This window comes from Ursus americanus, chromosome 4 (genome assembly GCF_024610735.1).
Source record: "Ursus americanus isolate L20-20 chromosome 4, mUrsAme1.1.p, whole genome shotgun sequence".
NCBI classification, from domain to species: Eukaryota; Metazoa; Chordata; class Mammalia; order Carnivora; family Ursidae; genus Ursus; species Ursus americanus.
The window spans coordinates 11283861-11296429 of NC_142130.1; the positions used below are offsets into that span (position 1 = coordinate 11283861).

General features: G+C 36.9%; 1 protein-coding gene across 9 annotated transcripts in view; it reads left to right on the top strand.

The window, feature by feature from the left end:
* Positions 1 to 12569, top strand: part of ECT2 (epithelial cell transforming 2) — a 70690-nt gene that overhangs the window by 6414 nt on the left and 51707 nt on the right. For all 9 annotated transcript variants that reach the window (XM_045788660.2, XM_087861401.1, XM_087861399.1 and 6 more), the window contains 7 exons: positions 604 to 786; positions 8773 to 8862; positions 9599 to 9706; positions 10675 to 10748; positions 11449 to 11579; positions 11722 to 11837; positions 12074 to 12136. In XM_045788660.2, the coding sequence (XP_045644616.1) occupies positions 604 to 786; positions 8773 to 8862; positions 9599 to 9706; positions 10675 to 10748; positions 11449 to 11579; positions 11722 to 11837; positions 12074 to 12136 (765 nt within the window). The remainder of the gene's footprint in view (positions 1 to 603; positions 787 to 8772; positions 8863 to 9598; positions 9707 to 10674; positions 10749 to 11448; positions 11580 to 11721; positions 11838 to 12073; positions 12137 to 12569) is intronic.

Here is a 12569-nt window from a genome sequence, read left to right on the forward strand (position 1 = left end):
AGTTAAAGCCTTTTTATATCCTGCATTTGCCACATGACAACTACCTACATATTTCATATCTTTCCCTTACTTTCCTGAAATAAGAAAAGATTAAGTTAATCTAAACCCTTTTTGTAGATACTAAGTGCCACAGTATTTTTTCTATTTTGATTTCTATAAATCATTCTGAAGATTATTTGTGCAGGAAGAGCTGTTAAGTGTGGTATCATTTTCTTGGTGAGAATAAAAAGTAATAGTGGATATCTTTCTAATGCATCTTACTATCAAAATGTGTGTACTTAAAAAAATCATCATTTTAACTTCACATGTGTATTAGATGATTTATAATGACTAAGTCATGTCCAAAGTTATGCCTTTATAATATTAATATTCAAAATTTAATATCGATATAGATGGAGATATGTATATATAAAAATACAAATAGTAAAGAAATAAGACTGTTCACTAGTGTAATGCTTATTGTGTGATTTAAAATTTGCTACAAATATAAAAATAAAAGTGTTGATAGTGAATTGATTTTTAGGTGTTATTTAGAGTTATATGAATTCATTTTGTAATCTATAAATAATTTTTATTTCTAATAACCACCTGAAAAAAATCAAGGAAATTAAAGTGCCCTTTGTAAAGATGGAATCACTGGAAGAGTTGGAAAGTTTGGATTCTCCAGAATTTGAAAATGTATTCATAGTCATGGACTTCGAGGATTCTGTTTTTAATGAGTTACACAAGACTGATTATAGAATTATTGGACCACCAGTTATCTTAAACTGTGCCCAAAAAGGAGAGGTAAGAAAATACACATTTATTATGACTTTTAAGGTTAAATTTTTTCTAATGAATTTTGTGAAAATTCATAAGCAGAAAATCCTTGTTAATTGTTGGGAGTATATAAGATTTAAAGTAGGGATTGTACTGGCTACTCTAATATAGTTTTTAAAATCTTTCTACTGTAACTCTTAGGAGTGAAAATGTAAGACTAATGACAGTTACATATTTGTGTGTATATATACACACGTATATAAATACCTGCAATGTCTTGGGAAGAAATAATTTTTTAAACTTGGGTTCCAGAAATGTATACACATATATAAACTTATTTTCTTCCACAGAATAAATACACATTTCCATTTTTATTTGTTACTGCATGGTTTAAAATTAAAGAAATTATTTTAGCTTTTTTTTTTTTTTTTAATATTGGGTTGTAAATTTATTTGTTTATTTATTTTAAGTAATCTCTACACCCAATGTGGAGCTTGAACTCCCAACCCATAGGTCAGGAGTTGTGTGCTCTTCCAGCTGAGCCAGCCAGGCACCCCTGCTTTGTGTTTTTATTTTTATTTTTTTATTATTTTTTTTTTCTGAGAGCTCATAAATCTGTAACTATTGTGGCAGATTTTTTTTTTTAATGATTTTTTATTATATTATGTTAGTCACCATACAGTACATCCCCGGTTTCCGATGTAAGGCTCGATGATTCATTATTTGCGTATAACACCCAGTGCACCATGCAATACGTGACCCCCTTACTACCCATCACCGGTCTATCCCATTCCCCCACCCCCCTCCCCTCTGAGGCCCTCAGTTTGTTTCTCAGAGTCCATAGTCTCTCATGTTTCATTCCCCCTTCTGATTACTCCCCCTTTCTTTATCCCTTTCTTCCCCTACTGATCATCCTAGTTCTTATGTTCCATAGATGAGAGAAATCATATGATAGTTGGATAGTTGTCTTTCTCTGCTTGACTTATTTCACTTAGCATTATCTCCTCCAGTGCCGTCCATGTTGTAGCAAATGTTGAGAACTCGTTCTTTCTGATAGCTGAGTAATATTCCATTGTATATATGGACCACAACTTCTTAATCCAGTCATCTGTTGAAGGGCATCTCGGCTCCTTCCACGATTTAGCTATTGTGGACATTGCTGCTATGAACATTGGGGTGCATATGGCCCTTCTCTTTACTACGTCTGTATCTTTGGGGTAAACACCCAGTAGTGCAATGGCTGGATCATAGGGTAGCTCAATTTTTAACTTTTTAAGGGACCTCCACACTGTTTTCCAGAGTGGCTGTACCAACTTGCATTCCCACCAACAAAGTAGGAGGGATCCCCTTTCTCCACATCCTCTCCAACAATTGTTGTTTCTTGCCTTGTCTATTTTTGCCATTCTAACTGGCGTAAGGTGGTATCTCAGTGTGGTTTTGATTTGAATTTCCCTGATGGCTAATGATTTTGAACATTTTTTCATGTGTCTGTTAGCCATTTGTATGTCTTCATTGGAAAAGTGTCTGTTCATATCTTCTGCCCATTTTTTGATTTGTTTATTTGTTTCTCGTGTATTGAGTTTGAGAAGTTCTTTGTAGATCTTGGATACCAGTCCTTTATCTGTAGTGTCATTTGCAAATATATTCTCCCATTCCGTGGGCTGCCTCTTAGTTTTTCTGACTGTTTCCTTGGCTGTGCAGAAACTTTTAATCTTGATGAAGTCCCATAAGTTCATTTTATCTTTTGTTTCTCTTGCCTTTGGGGATGTGTCATGAAAAAGGTTGCTTTGGCCGATGTCGTAGAGGTTGCTGCCTATGTTCTCCTCTAGAATTTTGATGGATTCCTGCCTCACATCGAGGTCTTTCATCCATTTGGAGTTTATTTTTGTGTATGGTGTGAGATAGTGGTCAAGTTTCATTCTTTTTCATGTAGCTGTCCAATTTTCCCAGCACCATTTATTGAAGAGACTGTCTTTTTCCCACCAGATGTTTTTTCCTGCTTTGTCAAAAATTAGTTGCCCAAAGAGCCGAGGGTCCATTTCTGGGTTCTCTATTCTGTTCCATTGGTCTATGTGTCTGTTTTTGTGCCAGTACCATGCTGTCTTTTGATCACAGCTTTGTAGTACAGCTCGAAATCCGGCATTGTGATGCCCCCAGCTTTGTTTTTCCTTGTTCAACAGTTCCTTGGAGATTCGGGGCCTTTTCTGTTTCCATACAAATTTAAGGACTGTTTGTTCCAGTTCCTTGAAAATGTCCTCGGTATTTTGATCGGGATAGCATTGAAAGTGTAGATTGCTCTGGGTAGCATGGACATTTTAACTGTGTTAATTCTTCCGATCCATGAGCATGGAATATCTTTCCATCTTTTTATGTCTTCCTCAATGTCTTTCAAGAGTGATTTATAGTTTCTAGAATATAGATCCTTTACATCTCTGGTTAAGTTAATTCCAAGGTAACGTATGGTTTTTGGTGCTATTGTAAATGGGATGGATTCCCTAATTTCTCTTTCTTCGGTCTTGTTATTCGTGTATAGAAATGCAACTGATTTCTGAGCATTGATTTTGTATCCCGCCACATTACTGAATTGCTCTATAACTTCTAATAGTTTGGGAGTGGCTTCTTTTGGGTTTTCCATATAGAGTATCATGTCATCTGCGAAGAGAGACATTTTGACTTCTTCTTTGCCGATTTGGATACCTTTGATCCCTTTTTGTCGTCTGATTGCTGTTGCAAGGACTTCTAGTACTATGTTAAATAATAGTGGCGAGAGTGGGCATCCTTGTCGAGTTCCTGATCTTAAGGGAAAGGCTTCCAGCTTTTCCCCATTGAGAATAATATTTGCAGTAGGCTTTTCATAGATGGCTTTTATGAGATTGAGAAATGTACCTTCTATTCCTACACTCTGAAGGGTTTTAATCAGGAAAGGATGCTGTATTTTGTCAAATGCTTTTTTGGCATCGATTGAGAAGATCATATGGTTCCTGAGTCTTTTCTTGTTGATATGATGTATCACGCTGATTGATTTGTGAATATTGAACCACGCTTGCATCCCAGGTATGAATCCCACTTGATCATGATGGATAATCCTTTTAATGTACTGTTGGATTCTATTAGCAAGTATCTTGTTGGGGATTTTGGTGTCCATATTCATTAGGGAAATCGGTCTGTAATTCTCCTTTTTGAGGGGGTCTTTGCCTGGTTTGGGGATCAAGGTAATATTGGCCTCATAGAATGAGTTTGGTAGCTTTCCTTCTGTTTCTATTTTTTGAAATAGCTTTAGGAGAATCGGTATTATTTCTTCTTTGAATGTTTGGTAGAATTCCCCAGGAAAACCGTCCGGGCCTGGAGTTTTGTTATTTGGAAGGTTGTTTATCACTGACTCAATTTCTTCATAATTAATTGGCCTGTTTAAGAAATCAATTTCTTCCGGTTTCAATCTTGGTAGTTTATAGGTTTCCAGGAAGGATTCCATCTCTTCCAGATTGCTTAATTTATTGGCATATAGCTGTTGATAAAAATTTCTAATAATCCTTCCAATTTCAATGGTGTTGGTCGTGACCTCTCCTTTTTCATTCATAATTTTAATAATCTGGGTCCTTTCTCTTTTCTTTTGGATAAGTCTTGCCAGTGGTCTGTCAATTTTATTGATTCTCTCAAAGAACCAGCTTCTAGTCCTGTTGATCTGCTCTACTGTACTTCTGGTTTCTGACAGATTGATTTCTGCTCTAATCTTGGTCAACTGCTTCCTTGTGCGGATTAGGCCTGTCCCTCTGTTGCTGTTCCAGCTTCTTGAGGTGAGAATATAAAAACTGCATTTTAGATTTTTCTATTCTTTTGAGTGAGGCTTGGATGGCTATGTATTTCCCCCTTAGGACTGCCTTTGCAGTATCCCATAGGTTTTGGACCGTTGTGTTTTCATTCTCATTGGTCTCCATAAATTGTTTAAGTTGATTTTTGATTTCCTGGTTTATCGAGTCATTCCTGAGCAGGATGGTTCTTAGTCTCCAAGTGTTTGAGTTTCTTCCAAAGTTTTCCTTGTGGTTGAGTTCCAATTTCAGAGCTTTGTGGTCTGAGAATATGCAGGGGATAATTTCAATCTTTTGGTATCGGTTGAGACCTGTTTTGTGTCCCAGAACATGGTCTATTCTTGAGAATGTTCCATGGGCATTAGAATAGAATGAGTATTCTTTGGTTCTGGGGTGTAGTGTCCTATATATATCTATGAGGTCCAACTCGTCAAGTATGGCGTTCAAAGCCTTTGATTCTTTGCTTAGTTTTTGCCAGGGTGTTCTGTCTATTTCTGATAGTGGAGTGTTGAGGTCCCCTACTATTAATGTATTTTTATGTATATGTCTCTTTATTCTGGTTAAGAGTTGGCTTGTGTATCTTGCTGCTCCCCTGTTGGGGGCATATATATTTATAATTGTCATATCCACTTGTTGAATAGTTCCTTTAAGAATAATATAGTGCCCTTCTGCGTCTCTAACTATAGTCTGTAGTTTAAAATCCAATCTATCTGATATGAGAATTGCTACCCCAGCTTTCTTTTGAGGTCCATTTGCGTGAAAGATGGTACTCCATCCCCTTACTCTCAGTCTGAATGCATCTTTGGGTTCGAAATGAGTCTCTTGTAGACAGCAAATGGATGGGTCATTTCTTTTTATCCAATCTGCAACCCTGTGGCGTTTTATGGGAGAATGTAAGCCATTCACATTGAGACTGAGTACTGAGAGATATGATTTTAATGATGCCATGTTGCCAGTAAAGTCTTTGTTTGTATTGGCTGTGACTTTCTGTTCTGTATCATTCTTGGGGCCTTTTTACTTTTATAGAACCCCCCGTAATATCTCCTGTAGGGCTGGTTTTGTGGTTACGAAATTGGTTAGTGACTGGCGATTCTGAAATGTCTTTATTTCTCCATCAATTCTGAATGACAGCCTTGCTGGATAAAGGATCCTTGGCTGCTTGTTTTTCTCTGAAAGAGCTTTAAATATGCTCCCCCAACCCTTTCTCTCATTCCAGGTCTGTGTAGACAGGTCTGACGTAATTCTGATGCCTTTGCCTTGGTACGTGAGAAATTTCTTTGCCCTGGGCACTTTCAATACTGTATCCTTGGATCTAATATTTGCGAAATGCACTATGACGTGACATGGCGTAGGTTTGTCGTGGTTGAGCTTGGGAGGGGTCCTCTCTGCCTCTCGGACACGAATGTTTGTTTCCCTCGCTAGATTAGGGAAGTTTTCAGCTACAATTTGTTCAAATATCTCTTCTAGACCTCTGTTTTTCTCCACCCCCTCGGGGATGCCGATGATTCTAACATTGGATCGTTTCATTGAGTCAGTAATCTCCCGTAACCTACATTCGTGGGCGTGGATTTTTTTAAGACCAGCTTCTATTTTCGTTTTTTCCTCTATTAACCATCCTCCAATTCACTAACACATTCCTCTGCTTCGGTGACCCTGGCCGTCAGAGCCTCTAGTTTTGCCTGCATTTGGCTCATAGAATTTTTAATTTCTGTCAGATTCGCTCTCATTTCTGTCTTTAGGGATTCTATATTCTCAGTAACCTTTTCGTTAATACTTTTTTCAATTCAACTCATCATTTTGACCATCGTTACTCTGAATTCCATTTCTGATAATTTGGTTACATCGATATCCATTTTTTATGTGGCAGAGGCCACAGACTCACTGTCTTTTCTTTGCTGGGGGGGGGGCGCTTCTCCTTCTTGTAATTCTGATGAGGAGAGGTTGCGGGGTTGTCCAGAGCCCAAATTATTGACTGGGTCCCAGGCAGTGCCCCTTCTTTTATAGGGATCTTAGGGATGTGGGCTTCTTCTTTAAAGATTTTATTTATTTATTTATCTGAGAGAGAGAGAGAGACAGATAGCAAGAACGGGAACAGAAGCAGGGGAGTGGGAGAGGAAGAAGCAGGCTCCCAGCGGAGGAGCCCGATGAAGGACTCCTTTCCGGAACGCCGGGATCACGCCCTAAGCCGGAGACAGGTGCTCAATGACTGCGCCACCCAGGTGCCCTGGGTTGTGGGTTTCTTGATTTTTCAGCCTGCCTTCTGGGGGAGGGGCCTGCCGCGCCGATACTCAGGCAACCCTGTTTGGGTAGAGTCTCCACGTCCCCTGCGAGGGGGGATGGGGATGGGCACTCTCTGAGCCGGTATTTCCAGGCTTTTGTTCTCTGGCGGCTTTCCCTGGTGGTCTGCTATGCCTCTTCTGAGAGTCAGAGCAGCAGAGACCGAATTGTCACAGAACAGATGGTTTGCGGCCCATTCTCCACTGATGTTCTGGCCACTTTAACTCCGTTACTGTTGGTGCTGCTCAACCCTGCAGCGTCTCGGGATGTGCGCCCCACACCCGCCGTCCCTGCCCTCACTTCCAGGGCCGGCACGTCTCTGTCCTTTGTGTTTCTAATGCCACCAGCCGCCAGCCGCCCCCGCACGCTACTGGATCTCCGAACTCCGGGTCTCAGTCTATGCCCGGTGAGCACACCGGGATTCCTGAGATCCGTGAGAAGCCTGGTGGCGTGCGCACCTGGTTCAGGGTCTCAGTCTGCTATTCCGCGGGTGCCGACCGCGAGTCCGCCCGCTCCCCCGTGCAGGTGGCCCGCCAGCCGCCCCGCGCGCTCCGGGAGCTCCCGGTCTCAGTCTGGATCCCGTGAGCACACCGGGATTCCGATGTTCCACGAGATGCCTGGTGGCGCCCGCTCCCGGCTCACCGGTCTCAGTCCGCTCTCTCGCGGGTGCCGTCCGTGAGTCCGCCCGCTCCCCCGTGCTGGTGGCTACCGCTTCCCAGCGCCCAAACGCGGCGGCTCCCTCCCCCTTTCGTTTATCTTTCGATATCTGTGCACGGTTTCATGGCTCCCCGCTTCGTACCTCAATACTCAGCGCTGGAGATGTTCATTTGTAGAGATCCAGATGTATCTTCCTGCGTCTCAGGCTGATTCCGTGGTTATTTAGGCTGGTCTGGTACCTATCCAGCTCGACTCAGGGGACCGGCTGAAAAAGGGGTCCCCTACTCCTCTGCCGTCTTAACTCCCCGTGGCAGATTTTTAAATACTGCTTTTTTATGTATCATTATTCTTGTTCAAGGTTCTAGAGTTTTGACTTCTAAATGCACAGCATGATCTATCAAAGCAGTTAAAGTTCTTTACAGTGTTTTAGCACACCTAACTTGTCCCTGCTTTGTGTTTTTAAATAACATTTCAGTTTTAGAGTTGTAGTAGATTTAGTCTGTATTCTTTATTTTTGTTGCTACATTTTGCCACTCTTAAGCTTGCCTTATTAACTTAAAATTGTATAGGTCAATTTTGTGTTTCTTTTGTTATAGATAGTTAATAAAGTGCATGATAATCTTTAATTCTCTGTTTTGATTTAAAAGTGTTGCTTTCAAGAAACCAAGTAAACCTTTTAAAGACCAAAATTGTGAAATAATCTTGCATGATGGTGGGAATTATATATCTATACATATTTTTTTAACCATTCTTTTCCCATTATATATATATATATGTATCTCCATTGGTTAAATTATTTACTATTTCCATTTTTTTAGCTCAAAAGTTGGAATCATATTTGGTTCAAGAATATGTAATTTACATAGTGTTCATTAAAAAATATTTTGAACTGTTGTAAATTGGGATTTTAATTGGAAACATTTACAATAGTGTATGGAGTCTGAAATTTTTCCTACTAGATAAAACTTTGAATGTGTCAAAGTATATTTTAGAACTGAAAGTTTGCGTATAAATATGTTTAATTTGCCAGTAGTAAAGTGTGTTTAGATTGTGTGTGTCAAATGTTAATTGGGAGTTATGGGGGATTTTTGTATTGTAAAACTTGTAATCTTGTTTTTTGCTATTTTTTTGTTGCATATTGAAAAATGCAAGAAATCTTTGAATTGACAAAGGTGATTGTCAAGAGGGGGAAATATGTTTTAGCGTGAGAAAGATGTGTTCTGTTCTCTACTCTAAAGAAAACTCACAGATTTAAAATTGTTGTGTCCTTCAGCCTTTGCCTTTTTCATGTCGTCCACTCTATTGTACAAGCATGATGAATCTAGTACTATGCTTTACTGGATTTAGGAAAAAAGAGGAACTAGTAAGTATTTTAAAACATTCTATTCAAGGAATATTTTTCCAGCCAAAGAAATTTAAATTGACATTTTTTGGGGTTAATTATATCATGGTTTTATTTTAGATATATTGAAGGAGAGTTTATGAATATACTGTTTTAAATTTTATGAAGAAACATTCCGAAGAGCCTTGTAAAGAAACATCTTGTTTAGGCTGGCAGGCATATAAATTAAGAGAAAAACTTCATTACTATCTGATTTGTTTAAATTGTCTTTTTCTTAAGGATCATTAGCCACATTATTTGAAGTTTTTGTTAATACATTACAATTTTTTGTTATATAATATAGTTCCAGCCTTCAAGTACATTCATTGCCCTAGAGAGTTCATAGAAACTTTTTTGATTCATAAAATTTTCTGTGTTGAAACTAATAGTGTATTACTATAACTTTGTGGGAAGAATTTTGGTGTGATATATCCTGGTGTTAAAAAAAGACTTCTATTTAGGATGTATGAAAGCCAGTTGTTTAATTAAGTTTTGTGTAATTATCTTTACTAGCTTATCTCTATGTATAATTTTGCCTGTGCCAATTAGGCAAATGAATCTTTAATTTTTTTGACATAAAATTCATATCATTATAAAAATTCTTGTATGTACCTTATAAATAAAAATTATTCAGTAGATGCTAAATGACTTCTAAACATAATTTAAAATTTTGTTCAAATTAATCGTAAAGTTAATGTTCCCTAATTTTTCTTTTGAGGTCAGATTGGTGACATTGGTTCATCACATGGGTGGAGTTATTCGAAAAGACTTTAATTCAAAAGTTACACATTTGGTGGCAAATTGTACACAAGGAGAAAAATTCAGGGTATGTAAACTTACGTGTATATTTCAGTATAGCATTTTGGGGGGGTGGATTTAATAACAGTGCTTTCATCCGATCTATTTCTCCCACAGTTTATTGAGGATAAGAAATTCAATTTTTGCTATATGTACATTTAGTAAAAATATTAAATTATAAGAATGTGGTCCTTTAGGTTTTAAGGAAGCAGTGGAACCTGAGTTAGGTCTTGTAATAAGTAGGATTTGTGAATGAGTAGAATTGTGGAAGTTGGTAGATGGGTGACAGTTCAGGCAGATGATTAATATTAGCAAAGTTTACTATAAGCATTGGTGAATAAGGGGGTTGGGAAGTGTTGAGCAGATATTTCACTCTTGTCTAAATGGTCTAAGTAAGAGCAAAACTATGTTCTTGTAAAATGGTTCTAAGATTTAACTAATGAAAACTATAAAACAACAGGAGAAACTACTTTTATTAGAATTAAAATCTTAGTTTAAGATTGCACTTGAATATTTTAGGAAGAATTTATCACTTTGTTCCCACCCTCCATCAGTGTATTTATGTAACAAATGGTAATTTGGGGGTAATGTTAAATTCCTGGGAGGTATGCTTTCCAATTCATGTCTAGTTTTTCATGACTTAATCAGGTAATTTCTTCTGTAGTCCTGTCTTGGGGGTCAGTACTTCCAAGGAAGTAAACATGGAGAAAGGAGAAATAGAAATATAGTAAAATAAAGATGAACTTAGCTTCAGAGTTATGTTTACTTAAAATAAGGAAATGGTTTGGACATCATGGAACTTGTTCTAAATTATTTTAACCTAACTTGTATGAATGAAATACAGTTTTTCTGTTAATTTTTCTTTATATTTTGTCATAAAGCAGATGAATAATGATCTAAAACTGCAAAAAATAGTATGTATAAAATTGCTTAGAAATTCCATGAATGCAGTTATTTAAGGTGAAAATTTATTGTAATTAATGTTTATATTTTTAGATTGCTGTGAGCCTAGGCACTCCAATTATGAAATCAGAATGGATTTATAAAGCTTGGGAAAGGCGGAATGAACAGTGAGTGTTTAGAAATTCAGTAGGTTATTATTTGAATTAAGTATGTTATGAATATAAACCCATGTGCCCCAAACCCTGAATTCATAGATAGTATAGACAAAATAAATTTAGTCTTTGGGTAGCCTAAGGAATAAAGTCTAGGAGGGGCAAAGTTATAAAAAAAAAAAATTATAAAAAATTGAAAATTGAAAGACATCTGTGATATCTTCAGACTTTACCTTGTGAAATAATTTTGATCATTAACAGAAAACTATTAGGTAAAAGTTTAATGCATCTGGATATTTAGATTGTTACATTTTTTTCACTGTGTTTGTCTGGTTACATTCTAAGTGGTGATTGCAATTCATAACCTGTTAAGCTTTCCAACTTCATAAATCCTTGCTATTCTACTTCATCATGACTTAGTGTTTTATGAAACTAAAGAACCCCTGGAATACGTAGAAAATTTCATGTCCGGAGTAAGGATTTGAATCTTGTAAAGACTACTTGTGATCAAATTTTGTTAGAAGTTACTTCCGGGCTGACTGAGGACACATCAATTTTTTTTTTTAACTGATGTTTTTGTGAACATTTCAAGACTACATATAAAATATTTTCAATAAATGGATTATACTGAAAACCTTGGGCATTATTATAGATTTATAAATTGATATACTTACTGAATTTAAGCTGGTTTTAAAAGAGTATATTTTGTTTTTAGGGATTTCTCTGCATCAGTTGATGACTTTAGAAATGAATTTAAAGTTCCTCCATTTCAAGATTGCATTTTAAGTTTCTTGGGATTTTCGGATGAAGAAAAAACCAATATGGAAGAAATGACTAAAATGCAAGGTAGAATTTACTATAATTTAAAAGTTATATTTCTTTTCCCCACTCTTGCTTAATCATCTCCTGGCTAATAAGCCTCTTAAAAAAATTCAGGTTTGGAGAGAGATAGTTTGGTTTATTTATGCTTGCATGCATTTCTTTTTAGGAGGTAACTGTTTCCCCGTTGGAGATGAAAGATGCACTCACCTTGTAGTTGAAGAGAATGTAGTAAAAGAACTTCCATTTGAACCTTCGAAGAAACTTTATGTTGTCAAGCAGGAGGCAAGTAGTTCTAGAATAAGATTGGCTTTTTTTTTTCAGATAGTTTTATTTTTATTTTATTTTATTTTTTTAAGTAGGCTCCACACCCAATGCGCGGCTAACTAACGACCCCAAAATTAAGAGTTGCATGCTCTACCGACTGAGTCAGCTAGAAGCCCCAAGATTGTTTTTTTAAAAATATTGCTAATCGCTTCTCTGATAAGATAAATTCTTAATTAAAATTTTTTTTCTCTTAGTGGTTCTGGGGAAGCATTCAAATGGATGCCCGAGCTGGAGAAACTATGTATTTATATGAAAAGGTATGCTTTTTGTCCATTAGTCATTTGTTTTGTGCATTTGATTGTATAAAGCTAACACTTCTGTCCAAAAAGTGTGGTATGATTGGCATACCAGTCATCTTTTACGTCATGCTTAAGAGTTTGAGAATAATTGAACAATTAGTTATTAATAGTTTATGTAGATTTAAATAAAACTATTCAATGCAGTAGAATTATTTTAATCTAATATATGTCGTTCTGTGCTACTTCTTCGTGATACCATTATGAACAATAACATTCTTATCTTTAGAAACTTAAAACCTAAGGGAAAGATAGATATACAAGCAACTATAGTGCAGAATATGTGCTATAGTTGAGTAATTGTTTTAACTAGCCTCGTTCTGAGAGACTCAGGCAGGTCTGAAAAGCAAATAAATGTTGAGCCAACTTACTAGGCTAACCTAGGTAAGGACAT